Raw genomic sequence first — 19,234 nt, 5'->3', positions numbered from 1 at the left:
AATCACAGGAGGACTATCAGTCAGAATATTACTGTCTTAAGCTATTTTTCAGTAGCAGTTTTGTGCAATCAGTGAGCATTCTCATCTGTGATGAGAGTGAAACCTTCTTTATGTAGAAGAATGATGTGTTTTTAATAAAATCTGTGTGTTCAACAGGACTTATGTAGGAAACTTAGGCTGGCAAGAGTTTTTCAGAAGTTGTTTGATTGCTGAATTATATATAAAAGTTGTGAGCATTGGACTTTATTTCATTGCTTTAATAATCCAGTTTTATGTATGGCCTTGCAAAGCCCCCAAAATGCTGAATCTGCTAAGATCAAACCCCTGAACTGCTGTGTGTCATGTACTAAGGACATACAACTGCAATAAAATCTTTTTCTAAAACTTTGAGAGCCCCTATCTGAAATAGCTGAAGTATTTTCAGTGAGGCTTGTGGAGATTTCACTAGAAGAAAATAAATTTATTTTAAATTTTTTTTTTCCTGGAATTTGACTGCTTTTGAGAAATAATAGCCAGTGAGGATAATTTTTTTGCTTTAGGAAGTATAAAGTAGAATATAAATATCTATAATTTGAAATTTTTCTCCTTCTTGGAGGTTTAAACTAATTTCATCCTGCAGAATCATTCTCCTCTAGCTTTAAATTCTGTATTTCAGCAGAACAGTGTTGGTAACAATCTGTCCAGGAGTGTTGTTATGCTATGTAAATAACATACTTTGTATTATTTAGGCTTTTTGTCTTTCTAGGTCAGTAGCTTTCTTTAATGTTTTTCCGACTTATTTCAGCTAAAATCGGTGCACTTTGCTTATTCTTGGTACTTTCCAAGTCAGCATGGATGTCAGCCAGAATGCCTAAATTTTACTGGACTCCTCCCTGAGGAGAGGGAGATGGAGAACTCCTCCTGCAGGTGGCTGGTATGGGTTTCTTTGCATCCTGGCACTGACAGTCTGCTTGAGCAGGAGACGCTCTTAATTTCATTATCTCGTGCGCATACTTCCCCTTATGTCAGAGCAGGATGTAAAGTCCTTGCTGCCCCAGTTTCATAGGAATGCAGGCTATAATCCTGTAAATCTGCTAATACAGGTGTGGTTGAAAAAAGGGGAAGGACTGCAAGCAGTACAGAGTAAAGTCAGGGAAATAGAACGCTGTTAAAAAACAAGCTGCAGGAAGGTGGTACATCTCTCACTAGAAATTGTATGTTATGTTGGGTGCAGGAAATCAAGATTGCAGCTGGAGCAACTCAAAAAGGATGACTTGCATCTCTTCTGAAAATTTGAGAAGATACTGTGGTGTTAAGCTTTTTAGCTGTGACCTGTGGGTCTCATGTGAGAAATTAAACAACAACTTTGTGATGATGTATAGGGAAAAATGACGAATTGCACTGCTAATTTGCCCAGTTGTGCAGATTCTTTCTGTAACATAGCTTTTAGCTGTAGATATTTATACTTGATCATTATTAGTGCAAGAGATGCTAATGGTTGAGAGGCATAAAGGGAAAACATAAGTGCACATTTAAGGGGAGAGGAGTTGAATGTGAAAAACAGAAAATACTGTGTCACTGAGAATGGATTTTATATTTATCACAGCCTGACAAAACTCCTTGACTTCTCATGGTATCAGCTGATGGGAATATTTTATGACCTTATTGTGTTTGTCCTGGATAAGCTGATGGGAAACTCGTACTCTAAACTGGTGTTCAGTGTAGCTTTGTCTTGAGCTAAAATAAGGCATCCTAAATTGATCAGTACTTATATATGACAGACTTACATGCAATCATCTTACTGACCAGAGGAAAAAAAATTGATAGCATAATTTCTCTAACCGTAGATTATTTCATGTGATGATAGTTACCAGCTTTGTCCAAGTGTTTCCTTGGTTACTTATGGCTTTCAAAAACTTCAGAGTCTTCAAATACTGTTTAACATGTAATTTTGCAAGTTGGATTTTTGTACAGAGAAAAGAATACATTTTTTTGCTTGGAGTTTAAAAACTTTTTTTTACAATACATTTAAAGATCCATGTACTTTTGAAGAGTATTGGATAACCTTTGTTTGAGAATAGATAATAGTATTTGGCAGGAAGTTATTATTTGGCTTTGAACGTGTGACACTGACATTGTAGCATTTAGCATTGTTTACAGCAGTGCTACAAGCACTGCTCTATTGACTTGAAGTATGGAAAATACTGTAACCCTACAGAAAACTCTCTGCTACAAAACCTGGGTAAGCACGTTAATGTGGCAAAGAAATTCCCTTGTTTTAATTGCATATATTGCTTGAGAAAGCTATGTAGTCACTCTAATAAGAACATTTCTGCTGACAGGTGCTGATGCTGCCATTGGAAATCTGCAAGACAATGTGTAGAAACAGAGGTTATAGCAAGTACATTTAAATTAAAAAATACATTTCATAGAAAATTGTATATATGTTGGGAAAATACATAGTTTTGATTTTGATAACACTTGTGAAAAGACTGCATGTGTGCTCAGCATTGTATTTGAAAAAGTTCCATTAAGATAGTGAAAATGTTTGCTGTTAATTTTGACTGTAAACAAGAAAAGCAGAAGGATCATTTTAAGCCACCTCTTCACCCTCTAAAGGAAACCTCAACAACCTCAACCTGCCCATAAAGTTCTTCCAGATGTCACCTCCATTATTAAAGGAAAAGTCAGAGGCTCGATGAACTACACAGCTCTATGTGCAGAGGAAGCAAAGTTAATATTACCTGTGCGTCCTCTAGTGAATTCTGTAACTTTAATGAGTACATGGTGAATTTTGTTCTTGCTTAATTTCTGTGTCTGTTTACTGAGTATTATTGGTCAAACCATTTCCTTTCTGTTCTTATTTTTAACAGCTCAGTCTGTCAGGGTTTTTCTAGAAAGAATCACATAATACGAATTTTTTCAGTTTCTAAGCAAAGAACGACCCTTAGTTAAGAGCTAACTTAATGAAGTTATGTTGTCCTTACCTGATAGAAGTTTCAACTAAACTGTGTCAAATGTCTCAAAGCATTAATCTGACTTTTTTTAAAGCAGATTACCTTTAGTCCAGATATCTAAAACACATCAGAAGTTCTGTGGAGTACTCAGGGTTGATTGAAACAGACTGCTTGGAATACGGTTCTCATAATTGAGTACCAAAGTTGCAAAGTGCCAGCAGTGTGAAGGAGGCAGAGTACTGGTCTACTGCACAACAGACTTTGAGGTTTCCTGCCTGTGGGAGGGATGTTGAGGAGGAGTTATTTCAGATAGACTACATTCTGCTTAACTGGGAAGAGTAACTTGTAAAAGCATAGAGTCGTGGACATGTATCAAAAATTAGCTTCTGCTTAGTCTGGATCTTACTACATCATGCTTTCCTTTTTGCTGTTAGTTGACAGAGCAGTTTGTTCATTATAACAGAGTTTTAGCATTACAGGTATTTCATTTTTATAAGAAACCAACCTGTCCATATATACTATTTGAAGGCATCTCTCTCTGAAGTACTGTATTGTTTTTTGTAGTTACTGTGAAATCGAATGTGGTTGCTTGTGTTGTGTAATTGTCTGTGCAAGTACATACAAAGGGTTCCTGCTTTCTGCTGTTGTTTTCAGGTGGCATTGATTCTTCACAGCCCGTGCACTCAGTGAGCCAGAATGTTCCATTTACCAAGCCTGGGGTTGGAACATCTGCTTCCTCTGCTGTGGTCTCATCAGTAAGGTCACCTGCTCCAAGCCTCTCTTCACAGCCATCATCTTCACCATCTGTTACACAGTCACCAGAGCTGGCCCTTCAGGAAGGTACTAAATGGGAATGGGAAGTTAAAGTACAGACTTCTGCTCTGTTCCACATGCACATGTGAATGCTGGAAGTTTTATTGCTGCTTTTCTGTATTTGTCTGACTGGAGCACATCTCTTGCTTCTCATCAGGCTCCCTTAGTGTTCTTGTTCTACCTCACATTGGTTCTAGCTTCTCTTAGCACTTACGTTTGATTTTCTTTGTCTTTGGCTTGTTTGTCTTGTTGGCAGTCTCACACGTTTCCTGCTCAGAAAACCATTCTTTTAGTTCCCTTATTCTTCTAAAAAGCTGCTTGTTACTTTAACTTCTTAGAAGGTGGTCTTAAAAGTAGCTTTTGTAATTAGTCTGTATTGAAAAATGAAGTGTAAATTAGCAATTTGCACTGGGAAACACTGAGTTTGAGTATTAAGTTCAAACTGATAGAATTGTTTTATTCCCTAGCTGTAGCTGCCCATGAAAAGATGCTGCAGGAGTTCTTGTGGGAAAACAGAGGTTTTGTACAAGCTCCTCCCTGTTCTGATGCTGGTATCATCTTGACAAAGAATCAGTTGGGTGTTGACCCTTCTTCAGTCATTTTAATTTTAGACTGATGTTATGACTTGCCTCTTGATTGTTATGTTTCTGTATCTAGTATTCCAAATCTAATTTACTGCACAATTTTTGTCCATGTTTTCTCTTGATAATTTCAGAATTTGAAATTCTTATAGGTAAAGAACTCTGTGTGAGAGGTGGAAGTAGGCATTAGTTTTATCCAGAAAAATGTGATATGTCTAATGTTCAAAATAATTCTCAAAAGTAAGGTGTGTGATTGTCACAGCATATTTTTTTATTCTTAAATTTCAAAATCCTCTGACATAAATATCTAAATTACCCCTTTTATTCCATTTCCTTCTTTTTCTGGTGGAATGGAGAATATAAGTTGTCCGTGAATCATCGCTGTATATCTTACAGGCAAAAAATAATTGTTCATTGCTATAAAGTCCTATGTACAGCATACCATTCTAAGAAAAATAAATCAAATTCTGGAACTGTGGTTCTTGCACAGTTTTATGATTGATTTTGGTGATAGGTAGAATTTGTGTTGTAGGTGTGCTTGCTAGAAAAAATATATTGCTTCATCTGTTTCTAATGAGAAAAAGGATTTTAGCTGTTTAACTCTGATTGCCTTGACTTGCAATGTGTATGTTCTTGCAGTGATTCCTGTAAAATGTGTGAACACCTGGTACAGTAACTACAAATCACTGCAGTCACTGCTGAATTCTTCACTAAGTTCAAATGCTTCCGTTTAAGTGAAGGTTAATGCAATACACAGCTGAATGAGCACACTTTAAAACCAACAATATGTCGGCATTATAAAGATAAGTTGTCAGGAGTTCGTATTGATCTAGTTTTATTTACATCAGTATAATCAATAATAAATCCATTTACATGCCATTGCACACGTATCTTTCTGTGTTTACGTATGTTTTTATGAGCATTGGAAGACTTCAGACTCTTCCTTAGTTTCATTTGAGGAGTCTGAAATACATACTGTGCTCTTGTAATATTTTTTAAACAGCAGTTAAACGTGGTAAATTTATTTGTGGAAATGAACGTACTGAAAAAATAGAACACACATACTGAATATTTTTCTGGGTTAGAATTCCAAGTGTGTGTTTCTCATGAAGAGATTAGATGGACTGATTTTTTTTTTTTTTTAATTACTATAGAATACTGTTGTCTGCATGAAAGCATTCTGAAAAACCAATTGGAGTTAATTTTTAAAGTGGATTTCATTATTTTGGGCTCCTATCGGCGCATTCCTATACAGAATTTAAAAATTCTAGTTGTTTACTTGGCTATGTCCTAACAGGTCATAAACCTTAAAATGTATTAAAGCCTGTTTAATCTTACATAACTATGCATACAAATTTAATTCAAATAAACTAATTTACTTGAAAACAGCATTGCAGACATAAAATTTGAGATTTTGTGTCCTCTCTGGATGTTATTTGTAGACTTCCTCAGGTTTTATGTTGGTGAGTGGAGCTGATGAGTAAATGAAACTAATCTAAACCAAAGAGTTTAAGAACAGAGAAGAGGAGGGCTCATTTTGTAAGAACTACTATTTCTAATATTAAGATCTTAATGCTGTAGTAAATTGGTTATGGCTATGAGTAGAGACAGTTAAAGAACTTCAGAATATAGTTTGTACTTGCATGTAGTTATTTCATTTGTTTTTGGTGGGGCCTCCATTAGGAAACTTAAACCATATAAAATGTGCACTTTATGTTTTAAAGTCTTCTGTGACATGGGTGATTGAACTTTAAATGTGTAAATAGTTGGGTTATTTCATGGGCAAATAAGATATTATGCCAGTTTATCTTCTATGTCCTCCCACCTGTATTTCTACGTGTCTGTAAATTGTAGTGGGATAAAGCCTTAGAGTGCAAAATTGTTATATTACAGGTACAGCGGTCACAGGGTTTAGAAATCTCCAGTCCAAGAAATTTGTGATGATTTAAATTATGTGGTTGCATTTTGAGCCAGATTTATGGAATAACCTGACTCAAAATAAATAATGGTTTCAAAATTAGCTTTTGCAGTTTTAAAAGTGGGAGATTTTAACGTTATTGGCAAATATGTAAAAGATACTAAGCAGAACTGAGTTGTCACAACAGAAAATATGATTAGGCACATGATGGCACTTGGAACTGCTGTCTGCAGCCACCCATTTTGCCCTTCAATTTGTTTTGTCCCCTGTGTTGACCTATTGGTAGCATTACTGGGCAGTGAACTAGAATGGGTTATCCTCTCCACCTGAGAAGGACTTTTTAAACTCAGGGTTGGGTTTTTTTTCTAGACAGTTGTACTAGCACAACGTAGGAGTATCCTAAAGGCAGAAAATTGTGGTACTGTTGGCAATAAAAATAAATCTATGCAAACTCGTAAGGCTGACAAACCATCCCTGCCTCCAGAGGAATCACAGTGACATAGTTCACGATTCCTTAACTTCTGTGTCACTAGCATGTATTTTTAATCTCTTTTTTTTCCTGTATTCTTTCTGAACACATGCTGCATCCTTTATGTTGGTGTACAGTAACTGGAAAAAGGGGAGTTTTGGGAATAGAAGGTTGTTTTGGTTTTTTCAAAGAAATAGTCTGAAGACTTCAAAGTAACATGAGTAGAATGACTAATTCAGTCCTTTTCTCTTATCTGCGCATGCTTGGAATTTTTGCATTGTCATGCACAGGTAGATATCCTTTCTTTCTCCTTCCTGTCTATGTGAGTGATATTTATTAGAGATCTGTCTTTGCACCCTGACGTTGTGTGCATCTTCTTTTAATTTGGCTCTCTCTGTTACACCGCATTTCTTCTTGTCATCCTGACTTTTTTTCCCTTTTACTTGCGTGTTAATTATTTTAACTTGTTTTTTTTCTCCTTCACAGTAATGCAGTTGTTCTGTCTTATTCCTTGGTAGCTCTCCCAGGCCTGAGAAAAGACATAGTCTCCTTAGCTGTAGCCTGGTTTTGCACAGGGAATGATTTTCTTGTATTCTTCTTATCAAGTGCATCCAGTAAACTTCATAATAGATGGGACTAGAAGTCAGTTAAAAGTATCCCTGTGTTTTAGCAGTATGGAAAAACTGAAACGCTGTATGTCCTCAGTTCCACTTGAGATGATTTTGCCTTCACCATTGTGACTACTTGAATTATGGAAGAACTTTATTGGAATTGTATGAGTATTAATGCAGTAGATAAAGGAGTATGTCATTCTTTTCTTGCACTAACTTCTCTATGAAAATTCAGCTTCTCAAGAGTGTTATATAGTTCTGCTTTCTTTTCTTTTTGCTTCAAGTGTTTGAATAGGTACTCTTCACCTTGATTCTGTTTTTTTTTTTTCTATTTTGTTTTTTCTTGAGTGAAATTGAAGTGCTCCTCTTGGGTTCATTTGCTAACCCTTTTAAAAAAAGCCATGAACCTAACAGCATTTATAGCCCACAGTTTAAACAAAAGAAAGGTTGATATAGTTGATTTAAGTGGTGGATCGGGATATTGTTATTTACCAGGATGGTTTCAGATTGTGCATAACATGACAGTTCTCTAGTGCTTTATAGTATTAAAATCAAGAATTCTACTCAGTGGTGCCACAGTGCTTTACAGGGGAAAAAAACCCTCAAACTCCTAAGAATCTGAAAAATTTTGAAAGAGTTTTGAAGAATTAGGATATTTTTTTGCCATAGCAATCCATTAGATTGCTAAGAGACAAACAGTGATCACTAGCATTTTTTTAGGATATCACTGTCTGACTACAAGCATATTTAAAATCCTTGCTAACCCTGCCTTGTTACAAGAGAAATTTAAGATTTCTTTGAGATGCTGAAATTGCATCAATAACATCTAGGAAATTATAAGCCATTGCTGCATGCTTTACTCTGTTTTAAAATGGTGTATTTGTGTGTTGCTTTTGTGTATTGTTCACATATGTTTAGAGTAGATATTATAAAAGCAAACAAATTAAAAACCACCAAAAAATCTAATAGATTGTGCTTTGAAGGTGACAGCAGTTAACTGTTGTTGCATTGTCTCCAGATATTAGAAGTGAATAGTGTATTTAGGTGCTTAAATATGGGTCTATAAGTCTGAATTTAGGCACTAATTTAAAAATAAGACAAACCAAATTTTCAGGTTTACTTAGCTTAATTTTTCACTGATTGCGTTGCGCTCTCTGTATGTGTGTTTGTACTCTGGCATGTGGCAACAGCAGTATATTTCATTCATTTCTGACAGTGTTCAGAATTCCAGCATGAAGTATTTTTGTCTTAAAAGGGGCAGGTGTGCCAAGCAAAAATTAATACTAAACATTTTCGTGACATAATTTGAGTTTATCTGGAAATAAGTCATTCATTTCTTTGTATTAATTTGTGAAAGTATTCCAGTAGACAAACTGATATTAAATAGATACATAGGAAGTCTGTTTGTGTTTAACTTCTTGATACACATGCACATATACACGTATAAAGTTTTCTAACTTCCATGTGCTACTAATACTTTGCTGTACTAGCCCACTAAAAATTGCTTCTAGGGTTGTAGATTTAACTTTTTGCATGTTGGGATTTTCTGTAGAACAGCTAATTTCTCTCACTTTTAATGCAATGATTTGTGACTTTCGTTTCATGTCTTTCCTGTCTGTCTGACTCTTATGTTTGTGCTTTCCACTTCACAGGCATGCAGTATGGTGGATATGTTAATAATCAAGCTAGCTCTGCACCAGCTCCCTTGTCATCAAGTTCAGATGATGAGGAAGAGGATGAGGAGGATGAGGAAGCAGGTTGGCTTTAGCTTTACACCAGTATCTTGTTCTCTTCTTACTCAAGGTTTTCTCCATACTTCCATCCCCTGAAACTTTTTCTTCCTTTAAGACAAAACATCACTCTGACTGATCATGTATCAAGTTAACTAGAAATTTCCCAACTGTTACTAGTGTAGTAAACGAAAAGGAGTTCAGTGGCCAACAAATGGGGGTTTTTTTGGTCATATTAATATCTGATATTTTATTGATCTAACAAAGTAATATTCACAACTTGCAAGACTCACATTTTTAATATTTTGATTTGGAATGGGTTTTAAACTCTTAACTAGCTGTAGAACTTAGACTGATAATTGCTTATGTTAAGCAACGAGATGCTGTACATTAAACAAGTGTTTACCTTTTTTCTCATTTTATGCATAGGGAACTCTGACAATTAAGGTAGTAAAGTAAATACTGAAAGGTAGTAAGCATGCTTTATATGACAGTAAATTAATCTGTGCTGGATTTTTTTTCTTTTTCTACGATGTATCTCTATGGTCAGGCATATAGGTTCAATTTTAATCTGCTTGCTTTGTAGGAAAACTTTAAAAAAAAAATCAAACTTTTTAAGAAGAAGTTTGTGCTGATAGATTGAAATATATTACATACTTGGTTGCAAGGACTCTGCCTGTGTTTTGTCAGAATGGCTTGGGTTTGTGAGTTTGGTATTTCTCCTCACCTTAGTTTCTTGAATTATGGTAACATTTTTTCTTTGAACTTATAGAAGTCTTTACTGTCTATATAAGTGTAAAAAGCTTTTTGAGAGAAGCATTAGACTACTACCCTTGTTGATAGATTGAAGTAATAGCACATACCTTGTGTTGATATACTACTCCTGTTTATCTGTGCTGGCTTTTAGTATTGATTTGGAATAGCAAACTTTTGTAGCTTTTCCTATAAGCTTGTAATCCCTGTTGTAACTAGTCAGAAAACAAAATAAGTGCCATATTATTCAGAATTTTATTAAAATAATTAAATCATCAACTAGAATACTGTGAAAATAGCTAAGTGTACTCATACTAATTCTGTGAAGAATGGAGCAAAACAGTTATGACATTCAGTCATAATTAAGAACAGTGTGCTGGGTTCCCATGCCGAGGTTTCTGTCAAAGGATATGTCAATTGGTTTTTTTTCTATTAGTTGTAACCTTTCTCTTATTATGTTGTTCCCTAAACAAAGTTTCATACTCCCTACCATCTTTCTCTCTCAAGTTCTGTACTTCACTGAAACTTGTAGCCTTGGCAGTATCGTTGTGTTTAAATTTATCTTATGGAAAAGAGTGAAGGGGCACCCAGGTTCAATACATAGGCTACCTGATTAATAAGCATCCTGTCACCAGCAATTAATGTTAAGTCCTAAACAGATTCAGTAGACAGGTTTCTAGCTCAGACTGTCACAGTGGTTTTATGAAAAATAGATGTAGGAAATCTGGTTGCTTATGATTGTGAAGCTTCTCAAGTTTTCTGTTGACCTAACAAAGGTATATTTTGGCTTTTCTGTAGTAGGACTTGGCAAAGCTTTAAAAGCCCTTAAAAGTTCCTACTCGGGGAACAAAGTAAGGAGTCCTGTTTCCTTCAGTTTCTAGAACAGAAAGATAAAATCCTCCAGGATTTAAAAAAGAGGGAAAATCTGAAAAGTAAGATTGTATGAATGTCACAGTGTTAAATTTTATTTTAAATAATATATTATTTTTAGTGTTATGGGTTTTTTTAATAGTATTGGGCTGTTATTTTAATAGTATTTCTGTTTCTTAACTAAGTGCTTTAAAGGCACTTAGCTAAGTGCTTGAAATGCTCAAAAATAATCTATACCATCATGATGGTGCCATGGTATTGCTGTGTCCAAAATGTCAGTGATGTTATGTTTCATAGGTAGGAGTCTCTTTACTTGGAAATCTCAGTTGAAGGGCAATCGAATCTCAAATCTTCCTCCACTGAAGTTCTCCCTTGAAATACTTTCAGCTTTGCAATGGAATGTGTGGTCATGGTTGATCCTTCTGAGTAGAACAGTATCAGTGAATCTTCCAAGTCTGTTCTACCACAAAAATGATACATGTGATTCTCTTTTTTTTTTATTATTTTAATTCTTAAATAGACTCTTTCTTTCTGTCATACTTCATGACTCGATGTGCTTTAAGGAGCAGATACATTTTATCTCTTCAGCCCTTTTTCTTTGGAAATGTGTCTGAAATGGCATTGGAAGAGATGTTTTCAAGTATTCTTTTGTTTGCAATGTTTTACAATAAAATATTGAAGATCTATGCATAGGTCAAACTAAAAAGTAAGCAGTAAGAATCTCTTTAGTACTAACAACTATGTATGTACTCGTTGTGCTTTTTTTATATTGTCTAGTTAAATTTTGGTACTTACTTTTACATAGTTACTTTTACTTTTGGCTGAACGAAAAGTAGTTTTTCTGACTGAAGCTGAGACCTCTTGTCAATGATAATGGAAAATAGAAACTTTAGATTGAAAGGAAACCAAGCTGTGAATTACAACAGGACATAAAGGAGGGAAGAATTAAATACTTGACAGTTTGGCTTGAAGGTGGGGATGGTGCACAATCACATCCCACACTGATGATGGGAATCTTCAGCTGTTTGCAGTTGTGAAGAAAGTCATGAATGGATATTTTAAAAATGTGCACGGCTTCAGTTGAGGTACTCTAGAAAGAGCTTTTGGTTTAATATAAAAAAAATTTATTTCAAGAAAGAACTTTTTTCATTGTTTTTGTCCTTTTCCTGTCGATCTCTCTTGCTATTTGTTGGGTATGTCCTTGTTTGTTTTTTAATATCTTATTAATTATATCTTCCTCCCTCTCCTTTTTGCAGTGGTAATAGTTTTCATGTATTAGGACTGAAGTGGTGGGGTTTTTTTCCAGGATCTTTCTTGACAGTTTCTTATCAAAATTTTAAGAAAAAAATTCTCAGTCTGTTATTTATCAAAAGTTTGGCATTTCTGACGTATCTAAAGTTAAACTGTTTTCTTCCCCCAGCACTTGATAGTTCCTCTACTACAAGCAGTGCCTCTCCTGTTCTGAACAATTATGATGCCCTGGAAGGAGGTGGCTATCCAGGTAAACTGTTCGTTTTAAATTGTTTATTTAAATACTTAAATGTGGTTTTTTATTATTTCTGGTGTTGTTTATTGTTAGTTAACAAGCAGATGAAAGGAAATACCTATGAAAGGAATGAGGGAAATCATCAGAGAAAACATACGTGCCTTTTTTAGTCACTTCACAGTTTGAACGTTTAAGCTGACATAACCATTTAATAAAAATTCCCTGAATCGTGTCATACTTTCCATTATAGTATTGAGGGTAGTACTGAAAACATGCTAAATGTGAAAGCAGCACCTTTCTCTAGATCATACTGTATGCCTGATTGTGTTGACAGTAGGAGCTTCTAATAGTGACTCACACACCACAGAAGTCAACACACCACCAGCAATATCAGCTTGCAGAGATGCTTGGACTAGGTTTTCTTCTTCTCTTTTTCTTCATTTAAAGAAAATGGCTGCTATTTTGCTAATTTTTAGCTCTAAAGATAGGAGAACTGTCAGGTCGTTTCTAAATGAACTTGCTAGCTGACTGCCTTGGTCTTGAAATCTGTAGAGCTGCTATATTAAGAACAAGTGGAAAAGATGCTATTCAAAGTATGTTAACCAGTATTTTAAATGGTAATTGGATTAATTTGGAGGGCCTACCCCTCTGGCTCTTTTTTTTCTATATTCCTGTGCTGCAGGGATATACAGGAGAAACTTGCATCAGAGTTATAAACTGCAAAAGAGACTAATTATGCATAATTGCTCGTCTACCACTTATAATACTGTGAAAACATAAGGCTCAGCTGACCAAACTATTCTCTAAATGTAGACACAGCTTGTAATGAAGTCATTGTAGAATTATAGAATGATTTTAGCCTTCTGTTTGACAGTATTCAGAAGTGGTAGAGCAGAGACTAAGCATGAATGGTCTCTTGTGGTTTATATCAAATATATATGTTGTAATAAAATGTGGTTCTAAGAGGTTTTTTCTTTTTTTTATTCAATTGAAGTACTTTTCAGGTTGCCTCTTTTTGTAAAGCAACATTTTGTTAGTAGTAACTATAAAAGTCTGTGGTCATTTTCCCATATATGTCATCTTTGTCACTGCAGTTGCAGTAATCTTCCTTGCTAATTGCTTTTTTCAGTGCAGAAAAATAACTTGATGGATAATGAAAACACTTACAAATGGAAATGTTGTTTGTAAAGCATTTAGGAATTTACATTTAAATTAAGAAGGAAATAGTAAGTATATTCAATACCTTCTGTGTGATTTCTTTTGTCCATTCAGATACACGTTCTGTGACCAGCAGCCCAGTTCCTGCTCCATCAGTCCCACAAACATCAAAAGCTTCAAAGCCCTTTGGTTACGGATATCCAGCACTGCAGCCTGGCTACCAAAATGCAACACCAACTACTTCTGTGCAGCCCAGTAATCCAGGACACCATCCTGGTTTTCAACACTATCCACAGGTTTGTACTTTTAATTGAAAAGTTACATCATCAAATAACTTCCTGGGAAAACCTTTTTCTACGTGATGTATTTCCCCTTTCATTTTCATATTTTCTATTTTATTTTTATAATTTCTGAGACAACAAGTATTAAGTATAATATTGATGTCGTAGTTCTGGATCTAAACTCATTGAAGGCTTTTGAATGAAAATTTTAAGTGTGCCTTGAAATAGTTAAGCTGAACAAGTTTTTTTTCACCACTTATTAGCAGCATCCACAGCTTTAAAGTTTGGTGTTTCAGAGCTGAACATCACTGATAGGACACCATGACGAAGCATAAGGAAGTACTTGATCTGCATGTATTCAAGCACTACTATAGGCTATGGTCTCAAGCATTAAATGACCTCATGAGCAAGGCATGGCATAGGGTCCACATAAAAGAGCTCTGTAGAGCTTGTGCTGGCTGTGTGTGTGATGGGGCAGGCTGACTGCATCTGCTCTATTTTCCTGGCAAAGAGAGCACCAAACCCCCAAGAAATCATGTACAATCACCTGACTCCTGTCATACATGTCAATCACCTGAGTGCAGTGAAATCTGAAGAAGAGACAGACATGGAGGAAAATAGAAATGCTGAAGCAGTGCAGAGAAATGTATGTGTGAAGAGGTCAACAAAAAGAAATGTACTGATTTACAAATCCTACTTTCTGAAATAAGGGCCAGCTGGCAAATAGAGTGAAACTGCTGTTGTAGGTGATCACAATTCCTTAGTGATCTGAGTGTAGTACCATAACTTAGTATATAATATCCAGGAACATTACAGAGGTAATGTAAAATGTGACCTGGAAGAAATTATTCCTTGTTTGTTTTTTTTTTAAGTTGAAAGGATTGGCTTCATCTTCACTATAACATAAGATGCAGGTAGGCTGTTTTCAGGAGCACACAGTAGAAGAACAGCAGTTGTAGCAAGTGAATTCTGGTTGGACACATAAAGAGAAAATTCTTCAGGAATGGAGTGGGGAAGCACTAGAACAGATTGTGCCATAAAATTGTCAATCCTTAGATATTATCAAAACTCAACTGGACAAGTCTAAACTAACTTTCAAGTTTTTTTTAAACAACATAAGCTGACTTTTAAGATAGCCTTGTTTGAGTAAGAGATTAGACTACCAGACTGCAACCTTTTCTCCTCTTCTTTGGTTTTAGTTTAAAAATAAATATATAAAAGCAGTGTCCGTAACTTGAAAAAGTTACATTGCAACAAAAGTTACATTGCAGAGTGCAGGGACGGAAATTGTGTCAGCCTTTCTAGTAATTTGTTTTCTTATGCCTGGAGAGATGGAAGGATTATGTGTGACTTCCTGTGTTGATTTGTGTCATGCATTTGAATTTTGTCCGATAATACATATTTAGAAGGTATGTCACATTTGTCTTAGCATTTTTAAATTTCTACCATACGACGCTCTTCTTGTTTGTTTGGGTTTGTTACAACTGCTGCTGTATCTTTTTTCAATATGTGTCTGGAAGAAAGGGGACTACAAGAAGGTTTAAGGTTGTTATTTAAACATGAATGTGTGTTTACCTGTTTGTCATGCTCTTACCTTTTTCAGCAATATCCAGGTGTGAACCAGCTGTCCTCTTCCTTAGGAAGCTTAAGTCTGCAGCATTCTCAGCAGCCAGAAAGCTTGAGACCAGTAAACCTTACACATGATAGAAATATTTTGCCAGTGTCTTCAGTTCCAGCACCTGTGCCTAACTTGAATTCTGATCTTAGGAAATTAAACTGCAGTCCAGAGTGAGTGTACTGTGTCTAGAACGGTATCTTATGTTTTTCAGTAACTAATAATTATTTAAAGTGTCAAAAAATATGTAAACTGACTCCTGAATTTAAATTGTCGTGATGAGTTAATAAAAATTCTTTCACTTGAAAATATCCTCTACATCCTTACACAAATGTTGAAACTATCCTGCCATCAGAATACATTATATGCAGCGGGAGTGTAGCTTATTTCTTAATATTTTGAGAAGTCTACTTAATCTTCACCTTGTTTTATCCATTTAAAAAAAAATGTTTTAATAAACACCTTAACATTATGCAGTAGAATATTTTTGTAATATTGCACGAGATTTTTTCTGGAAAAGTATTATGATCATGCCTGAATACATTGAATAATGTATCCTTTCACCTCTGATTAACATTTTGTTTAACAATAGAATTAATTAACTATCCCAAGTCAAGTCCAGCCGGGTACAACGGCAAGTGCTATTCCCCAAAGATTTTGTTTTTAATTCCAAAATAAGTATTCTTTGTTGCTCCAAAGTGACTCAGTGTCCTTACTGCTCTAGTGACAACACACAGTCCCACCAGAAAACAGAAATTGGAAAGCTGAGAGCCTAGAAATCATTCTTCAGTATGGATCACTTTGGACAGCAGTATTTCTGCACTGGGTTTTTTTAGTGTCCCTTAAATTATCTTGAAGTCCATCCTCCATGTTACACAAAATAAAAGATTTTGACACTACTCAGTATTTGGGATCCTTTTCTACCATTTTCTTATGTGAATATTACTTTCTGAGAACTAGTAAATACTGTATTCCTTCAGTAGTTCCTTCATTGGAAAAATTTTTATAATGAACAGAAAAATACGTATTTTTACATTGAGTGTTGTACCTAAAGCAGTTCTGATTCTTTAGTGCAAGTTGGTATACTTGCACTGCTGAGCTGCTAAACTGGGGAGTGGAGGACTGGGTTTTTTTGTTTCTTTAGGAGGCCTTTTTTTAAATCTCTTTGCATTTTGTTTTTTATTAAACCAGCTTTGTAAAACACAGGATTTCTTAAATTTCTAAGTTCTTTAAAATCTGGTGTTAACACAATGTTTTTAACATCTCTTAAAATTTAATTTTCAATATAATGTTTTTTATTTCCTTTCAGCTCATTTCGATGTACATTGACAAATATTCCACAAACACAGGCTTTGTTAAACAAAGCTAAGCTTCCTTTGGGTTTGTTGCTGCATCCCTTCAGGGACCTAACGGTAAAGTATCGTACTTCTTTTTTTTTAGAGTGTGTATTGAATACGTGCATTTGTCCTATTTTCATTCAAACAAAAAATGACAATGAACTATAAGTCCTAATTTAACAGAAGTACCAAAAAATTGTTTAGGACTTAGGAGGAGGGAAAAAAAGCCTTGAAATTGCTACTTCATTGAAATTCATAAGGGAGAAGCTTTGGAGAAGTTTTTCCTTGTTGTTGGAAATCTTTGCTTGCCTGTGGTTCTCTGAAGCAGTGAATTACTGCTCTGTGTGTTGGGCTCACAACTGTCAGGTAGCTCTTGAAAAGGTGTTTACAGAGCCCTCTTGTGCTCGTGTTGAGTGTATTACTGGCCTGATAAATGCTTTCATCAGAAAGTAAGCACAGTACAAGATTGAAGATGTATTTATAACTGTTAAGCATCTCCTCACCATCTGATTTATTAGTATTTATGTAAAAAGGTGAATGACTGTCTGGTATAACTTCTTTTTATAAAATGTGTGTTATTTGTGTAAAGTTTTCTCTCTCTCATATTTAGTCACTCAAAGTGGTCCTGTCTTTCATAATTCTTCTTGCCATAGTAGCTCTAATTTAAAGTACTTTCATTTAAAATCTTACTACATCTTTGATTGTGATATTAGATTGAGACAATAATTAAATGTTATTTCTTTTGTTTTTAATGGGGAAGTTATTTTTAGTAAGGCATCATAATTACTCTGTATGAAAATAAACTAGAAAGCTAAAAGGAAAGATGAAAGAATACGTAGTCTTATGAAGGTTTTATGAATTGTACTGCACATTTCCACGATATGTATCATATAACTTTGTGACAGCTTTCCATGTTTCTTTTTAGCAATTACCAGTAATAACATCAAGCACAATAGTAAGATGCAGATCCTGCAGGACATATATCAACCCTTTTGTTTCTTTCATTGATCAAAGGAGGTGGAAATGCAATCTGTGCTATAGAGTTAATGATGGTAAGTTTCTGTAGCAGGAGATGCTTGCATTTATAGTATCTCTTTCAAGCATTTGCATTATATCAGTCCATGGGAGACTTTAGATTAAAATGTAGATTAAAGTGACAGTGTTCTTATGATCCAGAGATTTTAAAAAACATCTTAAGTCAGATGACTTGTGCATTTTTTTGAAGCAAAAGATTGTTTTGCAGTCTTGTGGGAGATGAAGAAAATGTATTCATATAATGCTGATTACTTGTGTAAGGAATTCAGCCTATTCCATTGACTGCTGTTGCAATATGCAAATGGAAACATGATGACAGCTACTACTGTCTGCAGTCCAGGCCAGGGGTTATGAGAAGCAATACAGATTGCTGCTTGGTGTGAAATGCTCTATTTGCATTGGTGTTTTATAGTTGGGATATAGTACTATTTAAAATAAACTTTCTTTTCTTTCCAATTACTTAACTTGGATGTTGCTCGAGATCTTTGAAGTGTTCCTTCGTTTTATGTATCCTTAATGTGAATTTTTTCCTGTTGTGATAATTGAAATGTGTCCACATTACTTTGCTTGTAGCTGTAATAATGTTTTTTATTTGCTGACAAAAATATAATCTGTATTACGTTTTTTTTATAGTTCCTGAAGAATTTATGTATAATCCTCTGACACGGTCTTATGGAGAGCCTCATAAACGGCCAGAGGTGCAAAATTCTACAGTGGAATTCATTGCTTCCTCAGACTATATGGTAAAAAACGTTTTCATGGTAACTTGAGCAAGAGCAATTGCATTTTAATATGAAAGCATTTGAAAATAATGTTGCATATTGCTCCAGTGGTGTGTATTAATTTTCCTGTGAAGATCCTCTTAACACTAAAGAATATTTAAAATTCATATTTTGAGTTTTTGCTAATGCAGACATTCAGAGACTTGTCAGTTAAAGTCAATTCAGTGTGTATTGTCATCCAGTGTAGTTTAATGTGGCACAGTCATTGAACCCAATGCAATGTGATTTCTGGCTTTCCCCATTGTTTTGAGGAGGTTTTGAAAGACCAGTAATGGAATAACAAGCAAATTAATTTAGCTTCAAATTTTCAGTTAGTAATTGTGACAGAAATTATTCTTATTAGTAATCAGCTTACAATTGCTGTGATAGTAGTCTTGTCTCCAAAAAAGTTAAACAACGCCTGGGAAAAGGCCCTGTTAACAGCAGCAAAAGTAAATTGTTCTCTTGTCTTTTAATTGAAACATTGTAGCAGAGACATTTGGCAGTGAATAAACAGAGCTCATTACAGAGCTGGGAAAAGGTTGTAGGTGGAATGTTTTAACCTTGTTTAATGCATCACACTGAAAGAACAGCGGACTATAGAAGGGTGAATTCCATATCTTTCATAAATGTCATGTCTGAGTTGACTCTTGGAAGGAGGGACTAATATATCAAATTTCTTTTCTGAAGTATAACACTGTATATTTATTACAAATGGCAGTTATTAACCAGTGGGAGTTGTGGTTAAGTCTATCCACACGTCTCTTAGTAAATTGTTTTTATTGCATACTGTATACTTTGCATTTTTCTAAGTATTCCCTTTTCCCACTTCCCTTTCTAATGATTAATCAATTTTACCATTTCTTTGAATATGATTTTT

At 35.0% G+C, this 19,234-nt stretch overlaps 1 protein-coding gene across 3 annotated transcripts in view; it reads left to right on the top strand.

Annotated features, from left to right (window-relative positions):
• Positions 1–19,234, top strand: part of SEC24B (SEC24 homolog B, COPII coat complex component) — a 43,348-nt gene that overhangs the window by 8,662 nt on the left and 15,452 nt on the right. For 2 of the 3 annotated variants that reach the window (XM_032686297.1, XM_032686298.1), the window contains exons 3-10: positions 3,591–3,776; positions 8,981–9,085; positions 12,102–12,182; positions 13,440–13,621; positions 15,210–15,394; positions 16,531–16,633; positions 17,484–17,610; positions 18,227–18,336. In XM_032686297.1, the coding sequence (XP_032542188.1) occupies positions 3,591–3,776; positions 8,981–9,085; positions 12,102–12,182; positions 13,440–13,621; positions 15,210–15,394; positions 16,531–16,633; positions 17,484–17,610; positions 18,227–18,336 (1,079 nt within the window). The remainder of the gene's footprint in view (positions 1–3,590; positions 3,777–8,980; positions 9,086–12,101; positions 12,183–13,439; positions 13,622–15,209; positions 15,395–16,530; positions 16,634–17,483; positions 17,611–18,226; positions 18,337–19,234) is intronic. The other variant, XM_032686299.1, reaches the window with a different exon arrangement.

The sequence above is a fragment of the Chiroxiphia lanceolata genome, chromosome 4 (assembly GCF_009829145.1).
Source record: "Chiroxiphia lanceolata isolate bChiLan1 chromosome 4, bChiLan1.pri, whole genome shotgun sequence".
NCBI classification, from domain to species: Eukaryota; Metazoa; Chordata; class Aves; order Passeriformes; family Pipridae; genus Chiroxiphia; species Chiroxiphia lanceolata.
This window is presented reverse-complemented; position numbering and strand designations above follow the sequence as displayed.